Source organism: Centropristis striata, chromosome 14, assembly GCF_030273125.1.
Source record: "Centropristis striata isolate RG_2023a ecotype Rhode Island chromosome 14, C.striata_1.0, whole genome shotgun sequence".
NCBI lineage: Eukaryota > Metazoa > Chordata > Actinopteri > Perciformes > Serranidae > Centropristis > Centropristis striata.
The window spans coordinates 27,764,867-27,779,684 of NC_081530.1; the positions used below are offsets into that span (position 1 = coordinate 27,764,867).

At 42.3% G+C, this 14,818-nt stretch overlaps 1 protein-coding gene across 13 annotated transcripts in view; it reads right to left on the reverse strand.

Moving 5' to 3' along the window:
- nfyc (nuclear transcription factor Y, gamma) overlaps positions 1-14,177 on the reverse strand; it is a 28,213-nt gene extending 14,036 nt beyond the window's left edge. For 2 of the 13 annotated variants that reach the window (XM_059349749.1, XM_059349743.1), the window contains exons 1-3: positions 13,972-14,177; positions 1,156-1,265; positions 908-976 (exon numbers count right to left, since the gene is read on the reverse strand). In XM_059349749.1, the coding sequence (XP_059205732.1) occupies positions 908-976; positions 1,156-1,254 (168 nt within the window). In that variant the 5' untranslated portion in view covers positions 1,255-1,265; positions 13,972-14,177. Of the gene's footprint in view, positions 1-907; positions 980-1,155; positions 1,266-1,611; positions 3,488-7,001; positions 7,135-8,864; positions 9,080-9,846; positions 9,917-13,971 lie in introns of those variants that run through there. The other 11 variants (XM_059349747.1, XM_059349735.1, XM_059349746.1 and 8 more) reach the window with 10 other exon arrangements.
- Between the last annotated feature and the right edge of the window lie 641 nt (positions 14,178-14,818).

A 14,818-nucleotide genomic window follows, 5' to 3' on the forward strand; every position in this document is an offset into this window, starting at 1 on the left:
TTTTGGTTCCACCTTGATCGAGGTTCCAAGAGAGCTGAGCTGATATTAGAAGGTGCAGTGAAATCACTGCAGACAGAGAATCACAGAAAATCCACAGTAGCCCGACACCGGACATCCGACACAAACTCGCCATTTTTAAACGGCCAGGCCAGCATCATTTTTTTATTCATTCGACCAAGATTTTAAAATATGGCAGCCCACAAAACAAGGTAGTGCTATTAAAATCAGGTGAGGTATGGGGTACTACCCAGAGTGGAAAATGAAAATAGAGAAAAGGACCTGTTACCAAAAGTGAGTTGAGTCCAGCAGAGCTGTACTATGGAATGGAAACATGGCTGTCAAGCTTCAAGGTATTAATATAATCAAACTTTTGTCTAAAATGGAAGCAAAACCAGAAATATTTTTTGTTACTGGTACAAGCTAAAGGTACATTTGTTTGGACAAATACAATAATGATGACAACATAAAAAGCTCACAAGAGTTTGATTTAAGAGCTGATATCTAGCCATTTTCCATGGTTTTCTTGATAATAACCAAAATCATTATCGAGAAAACCATGGAAAATGGCTAGATATCAGCTCTAAAATTAGTTTCTTATTAGTTATTTTTGTTGTTATCATTATATTTGTCAGAACAAATGTATCTTTAGTTGTACCAGGCATCAAATGAACAAGAAAGCAAGGAGAAGGGTGGTCTAATATTTTTTCCATGACTGTATACATCTTTTATCATCATCAAAGTATCACATGGCTCTTATGGTATTGGTATGATTTTTATGGATTAAATTTTTTATGAAAGGAATAATACTCAAGCTACTTGTTTCCTTGTTTCCTTGTAATACATACACACCCCAACCCCAGCACAATCAGTGTCTCAGCATGGTCAGGTAATAAGGCTGTCCTCTTACCTTGACATCCTCATCCAGCTTCATGATTTTTTTGATTCGAGCCAGAGGTAACTCCTGCACGCGGAAATCCTTCTGGAAACAATGGAAGGGTGGTCGGTTAGAGGTACAGCATAGAGCAGAAGAAAGTGGGCTTAAGTATTTGAATGCATGTATGTTTGAAGCCAAATCAAAATCTTTCAATCTTAGTGTTATTTTGTCTGGCTGTGTGTGTGTGTGTGTGTGTGTGTGTGTGTCATAGGACATCGTACCACTGTCAGGTTCCTGATCTCTTCCATGACACGAGGCCAGAAGGACTGCAGGGTTTGCTGGGCATCGCTGCCCCCGGCTCCGAACGCATCTGCGGACATCCTCTATTCTGCTGCATCAAGGAATGACAGGGGAGGAGAGAGGTGGAAGCGAAAGGTTAATTATTAGAAGAAAACAAAGATGTGATGTGATGTTTCAGACACTCAGGACAGGTCATTCGCTGAGGACACAAGACACCAGGACACGGACTACAGTGTCAGTCCAAGCCTGGCCTGCACTGCCCACAGTTCTTCCCGTGTGTCAGAACCACATATCCCATCATGGCCTATAATTATAATACAGTGAAATCTAAAATAGAGCCCCGACCGGCTTCTATTCTCGTCCTTGTGGGATGTTGACATGCCCAAGAGAACCCACCACCAGACCAGCTGCACACTCCCTGATTATGAATGGCTCACCTTCGACACATAGCTGCAGCTCCTCTGCAAAGACAAGCATGTCATGTGCGAGCCAACCACTGCTGGTGACCCCTACACACTGAGGACATTGCTGAAGCCAGAGATCTAGGAGACGCACGTGTGTTTGTGTCATAGAGAAACTATCTCCTGACACCAACTGCTGCTGCATTCCAGTTTGTTTGTTTTTGATGGATGCACATTGTGAACACACAGACACATGCTTGCACACTAACCAAGAGCTGTAAAGTGAAATAAACCAACTGTTACACACACATGCATATAGACATAAACCCCAGTGATTCTACAAGGGGTCTGATGGTTTGAAAGAGGATCCAGCAGGTTACTATGGCATGCCAGGAATCTGCTGGGGGAATATTGGCCTGCCTGTCTGAGCACGCAGAGCTTGGAGTGTCTGGATTGCACTCTTTCACTCTCTCTCTTTTCTCCCTACCTCTATGAAAAGATTCGCCAGAAGGGAGAAGAAAAAGAAACACGGGGGGACAGAACAAGGGATGAGTGTGTGGAGCTACTCAAGAGAGACGGGGTGTGTTGGTGTGTATTGCTGAGGGAGGGGTAGTGCCTTGTCCAGTTCAGATTAATCCAGCACTAAGACAAAGTGCCAAAGGCTTTAACAGGGGGAGGTAAGAGACAAACAGGGCTGCAGTCAGACTGCTGTGCAAACTAGCTATATGGGTCAAACAAGACAGAAAGAGGGAGACACGGAGAGAAAGAGAGAGACATGACAGAACAAAGAAAAAGAGTGTTAGGAAAGGGGAGGGAGGGGTTTCCTCTTTATCTTCTCCTTCTTTTCTTACTCTGGGCCAACAAGCATGAATGGGTCCAGCTCTGGTCCAGCTGACAGACCAATACAAAACAAAAGACAGCCCATCAAGCACTCCATCTAGTGTCTCCCCTGTTACAGCGATGTTGAAGGGGATTGTTTTGACTCTATTCAAACGTACAAGGTGTAATTTCAGAGTTAGAGTGACATTGCGAAGTGTTAGGAGTTGTTGTCTTCAACATCATTGCCATCATTGCTGCCAGTTTCTGCTGGTTAGGATTCTGTAAGTGTATGGCATATATGCTCAGTAAAGCCTGAACTTCACGGCAGGTCCATTTGTCTGTGAGTTATACCATTGCTTTTTCCATTAAAAGCTGTTATTTTTGTTTTGTGTTGTCTGTTGTTTACACGGCTAACAGGTTTTTAAAATGGCAGTTGCCAGTGCTGCATTAGCCTCGTTCGAGTTATGTTTGGACCAAGCACCTTACACTTACTCACTCACAAAGTCCCCTCAAATGGTTTTCTAATAACTACAAACCTTTCTATATCTTGGAGTGTGGACACAATAAAAGGAGGGTTCTGATGACTTTGTTATGAAAAATTAAAAAGTGACTCTTGGCCAAAAATTCTATTGACAGTCGATCAAATTAATGGTAATGGCCCATTATCTTGATTTAAATAGCAGATTCCTCTTGGAAGCATTTGTTCACAAATATAAACCATAGGTCTTGTCGTTTGCATACATTTTAATATGGAAACGTGACATATTATGCCTGTGCAGTTGAAAATATCATGTACTGGAAAATCACTAATCCAGAATCCATGATTTATCTTTGACAGGAAAGACTGCTTCCCTGGCAGTTGTGGAAGTAACTAAATAATAAAGAAGCAGCACTGCTGCATCCTGTTCTGTCATTCAGTTTTCGGCAGAGAGTAGCCTAAATCAATGAGACAGAATGGCAGCGGGGGGGTGGGGGCTTTATATAAATCAATCAGGCAGCTTGTAGCTATGGCATGCCAGGCTAGTGATTGACCTTGACAATGTCTCCCCTTCTCTGTCTGACGCTCCAGTGTCCAGTTGCATTTCAAGGTTGATTGAAATCCTGCAGTCACTAGAACAATCCCAGCATTCCACTGGGCAGGAATGACTGATGGGAATTGTAGTTTTTTCTCCTCTGCCTGATGGTTAAACTGACCTCTGCTAGTTCCTTAACGGCCTCTGTGTATTTTGCAGCTCCATGACCATGCAAATGGAGTGTACAAATTAAGAGCAATGTGAGGCACTTGTATTTTCTAGCTAAATACATTTTACCACCCTCATGAGCGCTGGATCTTGTGATAAGAACAAGACGACCTTGTGTATCTATGTGTGTACTGTCTGCCAGCTTGTGTGGTTCTCTCCAACTGGTAGCATGATAACGGACAGTAATTATGCAATTCACTTAACAGCCTTACAGACAACCATCAGGCTAATTGTCATGGTAACAACACTGTGGCCAAGAGGAAACGGAGCAGTTAAAATAGCAAATGGTTCAATTTAATTTGAAATAAAAGTAAAAACACACAGACCATCCTGGCTACTTCTGCTCTTACATATAATGCACTTCTCTGAAACTCCAGCCTTTTCTTTTTAAAACACTGACAGAGAGAAAGAGCTGTTATTAAATCACACATACACCCCAACCCCCTCTCTCTGACCCCGTGACCTTCAATCTAAATACACAGCGACGCAATAACCACAGCAGCAGGAGGGGGAGTCAATATGTGAGAAGAAATGAGAACGCAAGTGTGACGAGACCGGGCTGAAGCGTGAGAGGGGAAAAAAGAAACAGAACAACATACATGAGTAACAACAGAAGGGCAGCTAGCTAGTGTGTTTACCTACAGTACACCAATATTAACATATTTCCCAAGGCTTTGCATCAATGGAAAGTTTGCGTGGGAGAATGCTGATGTCTGACACACAAGTGCAGAACATAATGTCTTCTGCTGACTCCTGCAACACCTTCTATGGTCCGGGACTAGTCTAGTCAAACAAACACTCTGAGTGGGGCTATCCACTGCACAAAGAAAATCAATTTTGAAACTCTCCGGAAGCTAATAAATGTCAACGTTATAAAAGTTGTAAAAGGTCTGGAGGTTGGTGCAGACAACGAGAGAGAGCCAGTGTCAAGATTGCTTATTTTATCTGCACTGATAAGCACCATTTGCTTCTGTATTTCTGGCCCCTAATATATAGTCAGCTTTGAAGTAAGTTCCTTAAATGGAAGTCTGTACTAAAGATTTTTGTTAAAGCTTGTTAGTTCAGTTCACTCTTCAATACTTATGGTCATCACTGGAAGTCTCTCTAAATAAAGTGTCTTTACAAAACGATTTGTACTTTGATGTGAGCTTGTTATTCTGGCTAATACTCTGTATTATTCTGTTGTAATGAACCTGACAAGCTCATCTCTGCTGTGTTGCTCTAAGCTGCCACTGTATGCTATATTAGGGTACATTGTGTTTTGCGCTCGCATCTCTCCTCTCCTCTTCCCTGCGGCTTTGTTGTCCTTCATCAGGTCATTGAGACAGAGAGATGCCGGTGTTGGGTTTCCTACCAACTCTGCTGTGTTTGTGTGTCTTTGAGGACAAATGTGATGTTTGTGCTTTGTCGACATTGTCCAACACAGCAACTTGCTCTTCCTCCTTCAGCGGCTCTACATCTCTCTTCCTGTCTCCTCTCCACTACTTCCCATCTCTTGCTCTCTGTCTCTCTGTCACTCGTGGGTGTGCGTTTCTCTCTCTTGCTCTGTCTTACTTACTTCCACCTGATCCTCTTCCTCCAACTTCTCTGAAAAAGTCAATGCTGCTCCGCTTGCAGCAGCTGAATCAGCGCTAATGTTGTTCTGCCAGCCCAGTCCTGCATCTCTCCGTCTCATCCCTCCCTCCCTCCCTCTCTCACTAACTGGCACGTCACTTCAAGTGGCCACTCACAGCAGCATCAGCGACTCGCTCTAACTCTGACATCACACCACTTTACACAAGACTTCAATTCATCCCCAAATAAACCTGATAGCAGGGTAAGCTGAAGACCGGAAAAAAACAAGATAGTATCACTTAACCTTGTGCCTATTCATTTGCTCCCGCAGATTAGTATATAAGAGCAAGGAAAGGTAAAAAGTTTTCAGTGTCAAACTCAGACATCAAGCATCAGCATTGTTGAAAAATAGACATTTAGGTGAATTGTTGTTGTGAATTGTTGAGATGAAATGTTCTGCAGTTAACTGCCCTCTTAATTACCTGACAGTTGGCATAAATTGTGCTTTATCTTGCTGAGTGTAGTTGATAGGTAATGAGGCTAGGCAGTTTAGGACAAACTGAGGGCCTATCTGAAGCAGAAGAGTGAACTTCTCCCTTAGGTGTTTCAGTATCACATTGTCATTGCGCTGAAGAACAACTCGTCTTATATCACATCTTTCCCTGAAGCAGAGCCGACACTTCACATTGAAGCAGATGTGCACTGAGAGAACCTGACTCGCACGGAAATAAAGAGGCATACAATGTGTAAATGTGTGGAAAGTGTTATAATGTGCAATAAGTGTGAAAGTGTTTTAAAACCTCAGTCACAGAGGAACTTTATCTCAGAGCTCAGTGAAATTACCAATTTTGAGTTGATTAATTTACCAATCTGACTGTGTGAAAAGCTGTGAGAAAGGCTATTTTGTAATTAATTTATTTTCAGGTGATCCCAGATTATTTTAAATGTACAATTCATTAGGAATGTTAGCATACCGTGTAGCACACATAAAAGGCAAATTAAGATGTGTTGACATAAAAAAGAGGAGATAACAAAGAGGAGGATAGTTTCCTTACCTCATACTTTAAAGCAACCTTACACATTGTAACTTTTCATGGTTGCAAAAAATTAAAACATCAGGCTGTACAAAGAGCAAACATGTAACCACATTCACTGGTTACCACAATGTTGCACTGTAAATGATGAAATCATCCGAAAGACTTGCTTTTTTTGTCTAATTTACTGCTAACTATGGGATCAGTGTTGCTACACTGACATGTCAAGCAGGAGGTCAATTTTTCCACTTGCTTCTGTGTGAAATGATGCAGAATGGGACGTTCTGCAGGAAGGTCACTAAAGGTTAAAGTCTGGTAGGTTTTAACTGGACTCCTAAGCAGAAAAATAAAGCAACACAACATAATTACCATAAACCAGGAAATATCATTAGACCTCTGATCTTTATCTAATGTTTAACATAGTCAGTTTTATTCTGATTTACTATACCTGAATGGATGGAATAAATGTGGCCATGGTAACAAATGTCATTATAACAAACATTCATTTTAAATGACGGCCATAAATCAAAAGGTGTGTATTTACAAATCCTCCACTATTACAGTGTTAACCTCAATGAACCCAATCAAAAATGCCACACAGAAACTAACTGGCATGGTTACAGCACGCAGGGTAAATGATCTACTCCTGGCAAAACAAAAAAACAAGAAGTTCCCAGCCAGCAATTACAGATTAACTACAGGGACACACACAACATTTTCACAGATGTTGGTGCAAGTGTTTTGTGATTAAAAAAAGAACAGACAGGGTTATAATTACCGACGTGCTCGCTGTGACCTGCAGTGCAACATCCCTTTGGCATGGCTGGACCGAACCAGCCAACCAAACAGCCCTGCAAACTTTGCCCTTGGTTCTGCTTCAAGCCAACTCCAGGAAGTGCTAGTCACTGATCTCCCAAGGTCATTCAACAGAGGAGAGAGAGAAACCAGAGAGGGAGGAGGGAGAGAGGGAGAGAGAGAGAGAGAGAGATGAAAGAGAGAAGGGGGGGGGAGAGGGGAAGGATAGAAAGGGACAGGTTTTTCAACTTTCACTGCAGCACTTAAGTGACCCCAGTGGTTCTGGCTGTGTACTTTCTAAGAAGCTTACTAAAAACATCACATACTGTACATATTAGCCATGTTCTGTATCTCCCTTTTGGTTTCGCTTCCTCTCATCTCCCTCTACATGTTTCCTTCTCATGCTGACAGAGAGACTGCAGGAGCCAATCTCACATTCCTGTGACCTTCATCCAATGCGAGGCCCAGTCTCTGGCGTCAAAGTAGGCAGGGCTAAAGCTACCTGCATATTACACGCTGGAGCACAGCTGACTCCCCCTGGCTGCCCACACTGTCTTTAGTGATAGTGTACACATGTAAAAACACAGGGGGAGCAAGGGCAAAAGAGTGAATGCACGGCAGCAGTGGTCACCTTAGTGATAAGCTAAAAGGCCTCGCTATGTCTGAGTGGTTTTGCGCTGTTTCGTTTACTTTTCCCTCCCCCGGTGTGCCTATGGTACAGTACGGGGCACAAATGATATTCAAATCTCATGCAGACAGCAGCCAACCCTGGGATTTGGCAGCAAGGGCTTCAACTTAAGAGTTATTTTTAGTCTCCCTCTCTCAATCTCTCGCGCTCTCTCTTTCCCCATCGGGACTTTGTTTTGTCAAAGGCACCAATGGAAACTTTCAATTAGGGAGCAAGGGAGGGGAGAGAAAGGCAGTCAGAGGCAAGTGAGAGAAGAGGCGCCCTCCAAAGATTCCATCAGAAGAGATCAGATCAAACTATTAGCCTTCTCCGTCCCTGAAGCTGACAGGCTGACAGTCTGTCCCATCTGGGTGTCTGGCACTGTCGGGGTGGGGGCCTGAGGGGTCCTGAGGTCACTGCAACCAGCTGCACCTCCACCCCTGAGGACCCCTGACACCAACAGCAACAACAACACAGAGATATCCTCTCAGAATCCTCCATATACAGAAAATCTCCTTTCAACATGGATGCCATCTTTGCCTATCAGCTCTGCGTCACTGTCTAATGTCTAAACAAGGACGTCAGGGGGGGAAAGAACGGGGTCCGGACCAACACCGCGAGGCACTGCGGCCACGGGCCCCCAGGACTTTAACACTGCTGAGCCAGGGAAGAACATCTGAGCACAGAGTCTGGCAGCCGTGCACTTAGATGCAGTCGATAACAGGGCACTGGGTAAGTGTTGACATGAGTGTGCATGGTGTTCCAAAGTCAAACCACAACAAGTGACAGCCAAAAGAAGACAGACTTCACTCTCCATTGTTATTTTGAGGATTTAAAAAATGCAACATGCAACACGAATAATCTATTTTTTCTTCTTAAAAAAAGTCTGTTCTTTTAAAAGCATCAATGCTGCACTGAGGTGACAACTGAAGGACATGGATGAGATACACACACTCAAAACACACAACTCCAATCTTCATAGGAGAGTACTACAGGACAGGAGAGGGAGGGGGAACGAGGACGGCTGTAAAGGACAGACATGGTCTCATCACTGCAGAGCGTGATGGAGAGAGAGGGACATCAGAAAGTGAATAGAGGTGAACAATTTATTCAGAAACTCGTAGCCTGACCAACTTGCCAGGTCTTCTCTCTATATGTGTTTTCAGCGGTCAGACTTACCCCTGTGCCCTTCATGGTGAACGGTCTGCCCTGCTGGAGCAGAGCTGGATAGAGGGAAACAGATAGCCCTGTTCAAGTCTCCTTGAGAGCAGCAGCGGCAGCAGGAAGAAGAGGCACAGAGGTTGACAGAAAAACTCTCTCAAGCTCCTTCACTTCCTCCAGTTCCCTGATCGTATCAACAGACAAAAGGCACTCTGGCTCCACTGGACGGCTTTAAAAAGGCTCTCAGCTTGGACACACAGACAAGAGCAAGCCCCCCTTCTTCTACCCCTCCCCCTTCTCTCTTCCACTCTCCCTTTACACATTGCCCCGTCTCCTTCAGCAGCCCCCCAACGTCCTCCTCCTGCCTAAACATTACAGCCTCGTCTCTCCTGTTTCTCTTCTGACCAAGTCCCCCTAACTCACTGACCTTCTCTCTTTCTCTCTCTTTTTTACTCTCTCACCCCTCTCCCTCTCTCTAGCCAGTGACCCGTGCGTTTGTCTTTGAGCTGACCCCTGGCCCGGCGCAGAGAAGAGGGCGAGAGGGAATAGAAAGCCAGCACAGCAGCAGGCAACAGCGCAACAGCAGGCAAACAGTACAGCGGCACTCCCGACTCACAGACAAAAATCTCTAGCCTCCTTCCCCTTTAACATTCAAGAGTAATCAATCTAGCATGCTACATGATACTCAAACCCCGCCTCACACCCGGCTCCCGCCTCACTCTGACACTTGTACCCAATGAGAAGACAAGGTCCTCTTATGCCATTGGACGCTGCACACAGCAGTCAGCTCTGACACGTCCCCTACTCCTCCCCTTTCCTCCGCCCAACCCCCTTTTACCGACAGCCAACTTCCTGCTCTAAGTTACCTTGAGCTGCAGGATAGGGGTCAGGGAAAAGAAAAGAGGAAGAGAGAGTAGAGAGGAGAATAGGTGAAAAAGAGCAAATAAAGTTGTGGAAAGCTCTTCGGGGAGTGTGTGAGGGTGTGCTAATGGTGGCTTGCCTCTGCATTGTTTGTCCTCGGGCGGTCCTTGCCTGTCCTGCTGCTGGACGGATGAGAAAGGTTCCACGGGCTGCTCTCTGACAACTGCTCTCTGCTTATTTACAATGTCAAACTAAATGTCTCCCTCTGCCCCGCCTCCTCTCTGCTGCTACAGGCTGACAGCACAGTGATGCAGGCAGCCACGCTGGCCCTCACTGGCTAAAACAAGTGCCAGAATGGATGCCGCATGTTGCATCCACATGATTTAAAGTACAAAAGCATACTAGGCAGACTCGCTGTCTCATACGTGTGCACAGGTATACATGCACACCCACACACACACACACTTTGTCCTTGCTTTCTCATTCATCCTTGCTCACAGTCACAGGTACACACAAACATCTAGCCTCTAACCAGCCTACTTGTTATAATGAGATTCATTGTACTGTTAATATTATGCTAGCAGACGAACAAAAAAACCTGTCTACATGCATGGCTGTTCATTATTCGCTTAGAATATGAATTAGACTTTATTTGAAAAATTCTCATGACTCATGAGACAAATTAGTTATGCAACTTACAGCAAACACAACATTAATCCAAACCTAATTATGGTGTCAATCATGTTTACACAAAAACGAATTACTGCAAAACAGACAATTGTTTTTACAACGTGAAGAAGAATCAGCTGACTCGTATGTAGCCACGGAAGAGTGGGAAAAAAAGAGTGCATTTGATTCTCGTCCTATTTGTGGATAAACATGACTTAAGAGATATGGGTAAAGTCTGCAAACAAAGACATTGTTGTCTTGGCCCCAAAAAACTACGCTCACAGCAACTTCCACAATTAAAACGTCATCAAAAAACCACGTCAGCAATGTCATACAATGCCCTTCTTGTTAACTCACCACTGGTTTAATGTGCATACCTTCTACACAGTAACCTTTACTTCAGACCACCAAAGCATGACACTGCTGCTCATCTGCACAACTCATTGTGTTTAATGCACCACCGACTCCATCAGTAATACCACATCCAATATGCAAAGTCATTAAAACATGTAAAGCTAAGATATAAAGTGTCGGGAAGTGACAGAAATCATAGGTTTGATTACAGTAGCCTTTAGCTGATAACTTGAGCAGAGAATAACGGTATGACCTGACGCTTTATGCTGCATATTACTGCAAATCCTGACTGTAGTGAGGAACACAACAAGCTTAAGAGGGAGAGAGAAAGAGAGCAAACCTGCCCCATCAATGAAAAACCTAGAGGGGGAGGGGAACCGGAAGGATGGAGAAGGACAGAGAGGAGAGTTGTTGCAGGATGGGAGGGGTAGAACAAGTGGAGAGAGGATGAGAGAACAAGATAGACTCCAGAGAAACAAAGCTAAATGTTCCCTTTTCTATTTTAGTGAGGAGCAATGGGACTTGAGCAGGTACGACAGCCATCCAGTTAATGATTAGAGTGGAGCTGCACAAAGATTAATCCTTCCAGCAGTTCTATCTGTATTCTGACTACCCAAAATGCTTCAGTAATGACACCTGGCAAGGTCACCCTACAAATGAGACCTTCCCATGACCCGTGCTGCCCGTAGCAGGGACATGTTTGCTCTCACTGACGCTGTTTAGAGATAAACATACACCAGCCAGACTATGGGTTTCATAAACACACAGCACCCACAGGGGAGCCAAGCCAAGCCATGCATTCACCCACAAGCATGCAAAAAGCACACCTGCATGAATAAATGGTAAGCTGACTGATTTGCACAAGGGTTACTCAGATTAAGTTCCCTAAGGTGTGGCGTACCCTCATCCAGTCATTTTAAATAAATACCAAATTAAATGTACACAGAGAACAGCAAAGTAAGAACATTAATATGCATCTTCTATTCTTAGTTTAACCTGTACAGTGTGTCCACCAACAATGGATAGGAAATGCTGGGTCACTTTAGAAATTCTTATATTCACTGGGGATAAAGTAGAGAGAAGGAAGATCGTATTAGAGCCAGATATTAGCGGACACTATTAGCCATAACACATATCGGTATCAGCCTATATGTTTCCTGATATAATAACCTTTTTTTGCAGAACATCAAGTAAACTAAACAATGGTTGGGGCGATTAATAAATAGTGTCAAAGTCAGTATTTTATTTATTCTTAATTTAAATTGCCAACAACCAGCCTATACTGAACATAGAGTACTAATATATATTTGTTATGTACTTTAGTTTTATTTCTAGAATTTGTTGACATAATGTATAATAATGTTGAATATTCTCCAGTAAAGTTATTTGCTTAAGAAAGCAGCGTTTTGAGTACCTGCATAGTCATATCGGTGCATGATGGTGCTGAGACCTGATAGAGAAAGTCTAATTTTATTCCTGCTGAAAAAAATCACTATATTGGCAGCCACAGTCAGTGAATTTCTCCCATAAAAAAAGCAGTATCAGCCTCAAAAATCCAATATGGTGTGGTTCTAGGTTGTATTGTTTTTTTATCATATCATATCAGCTGTTTATACAGTACAAGCTTTCTTTATTTTTTAAATAATAATTGAATGACTCGAACTAAACACAAGTGACCTTCATGTTGGATGATTTTGTTGTGTATAGACATTGTGGCTTAAAGCTCTTCATTCATTATATAATCGTTATAAAAGGCATGTGCATGGAGTTTAATCAAGAACTGAAGTGTATTTGCTTACAATGACCTGAGTACGGAAACATAAACGGACTTAATATTTACATAGCACACTGCATTTACACTTGGAGTGGGATAAGTTTGCTCGTTGACACGTTGTTGCACTTTAACTAGGTCGCTATGTTACAGCATACATTATAAGCCAGTTAGGGCGAACAAAGCGGCGAGCAGGACACAGTGCAACCGGTGCCACATCCCGGGATAGCAGACAGATGTCAGTATCCGTCATCAGAAAATAAACTACAAAATTATAATACACTGCAGCGCTAAATTGTAACATATCGACTGCTTAACATTTAGCACATCAACCTTCAAGACACACATTTAGCACCAGTAGCTAACGGTATGATTTTTTTTTTTTTTTTACTTTATTGAAAGTCAGGTATTACAACCAGTAAAAACACAGAACATTAATACAAAACAAAAACAATGCCAGGGGGTCACAGTATACAGAATAATGATGAATTAGTGTGTAAGTATGTTATAAAGAATGCATAGCTCAGTGGTTTTGATTGTGTTTCTGTTTGTTGAAGGTTGGATTGTTGTGATGTACTGTTGGAGCTCCTTCTCAAAAATTTAAAAAGATCGTTTGTGATTAGGGAATTTGGATTTGTGTATATGGTATTTTGCAAGTAGAACAATCAGGCTGATAATAAAAAAAATGATCTTTGTTGATCGTAGGATAGGAGAGGAACCCAAACAGTACATTCATATATGTAAGAGAGACACCAGATTAAATATTCTGGGAAATGAATGGACAGACATCTTGCCAGAAAACAGATACAAATGGACAGGACCAGAACAAATGACAAAGGGTTTCTTCACTCTAACGGGGTGATAACAACGCGTTGACCGTGACTCCTGCTGACATTCGTGTTAAGTTAATGTGAGCTTGTAGGAGATGCCGTCTGCGAAGTTACTGTTAGCTTGTTGTGACGGCTGTACAGCACATCTGCTTTGAGTGTAATTTTAATCACCACTGGACAACGAGTCCTGCCATCAAGTGAAAGTTTGCAAAGCTTTCCAACGCTAGGAAGAAGCAGTCTAACCAATAAAGACAACGTTTGGATCTGTCCTTCAGACCAATCAAACCTCGGACTAGATTCCACCAATCAAGGTTTTTAGGGCTAAGTTCGTTCTGCAACTGGCGCCATTCGGGCTCCAGTAGAAACGGCCAGTGCGTTTGACAATCACACACACAAGAGCCAACATGGTGGACACATAGTGCCAGTTTCCTGACCGCCCGTGATCCCTTCAGCGGGCCACCAATAAGCGTCTCAGAGAGCGGGGAGGGAAATGGCGCCTATGTTCATCTTCCAAAACAATCGTCTATTGGTCAAGAACAGCAAATGAAAAGAAGCCAAGTAATTGCCCCTACTTCCACCCAAAGCAGGCTGCTTTCTTGTAAACGTTCAACATACAAACGAATTTTAATTTCTTACTCACTTTGTTTTACGGGTTCGAAGTGAAGTCCGGCTCGGCGTATTATTTATTTTATTTAGCTAGCAAGGGGAAACAAGATGGCTGCTACTCGAACCGGAAAGAGTTGGATGCACGGACGTAATGACGCTGCAGTTACGTAAGCAACGACGTCAGTCATCTACAGTTCTTCATTAAAATCTTAAAACCTTTAACTAAATGGAAAATAATGAAACAAAAACAAATAATCAAATAAACAGACGCAAGATCACATGTTAAAGACATTACACTTTAACATGTAATCTTGTGTCTGTTTATTTTATTTATTTGTTTTTGTTTCATTCTTTTCCATTTAATTATTCTTCTATTTTATTTTTTAAATATTTACTTCTATATTTTGCATTGTTTATCTTTCTGTAACTCATTTCTTCTTCTTTGTAACTGTGCATTGTATTGCTGTTTGATATAAATAAAAAAAATAATAAACAAAAAAAATCTTAAAATCTTTGTTTTGGACAAATACTATAAAGATTGATGAATTATACATCATTTCTCAGTTTCTTTTTGGTTTTGTTTCTCTTCTTACCCTGTGTTTATTCTGGATTTCTGTTTTGGTTTTGTTTGTTTTTGTGTGTATTTTTCTTTCCATAAACCCCTGGCAAGAATAATGTGTATATTGTAAATTTTCATAGTGAACAATAAAAAATTAAAAAATATATTTCAATCAAAAAGGATATGGACTACGTGATTAATATCCTAAGTCCTAAAGTAGGACAAAATACACTCATTTAAATATTTGTGTCGTTAATTTCAGACAGTTAAGTGGTATACTAAGAAATATATGAATTTCCCTGCTTCTAATAACAGGTAGAAG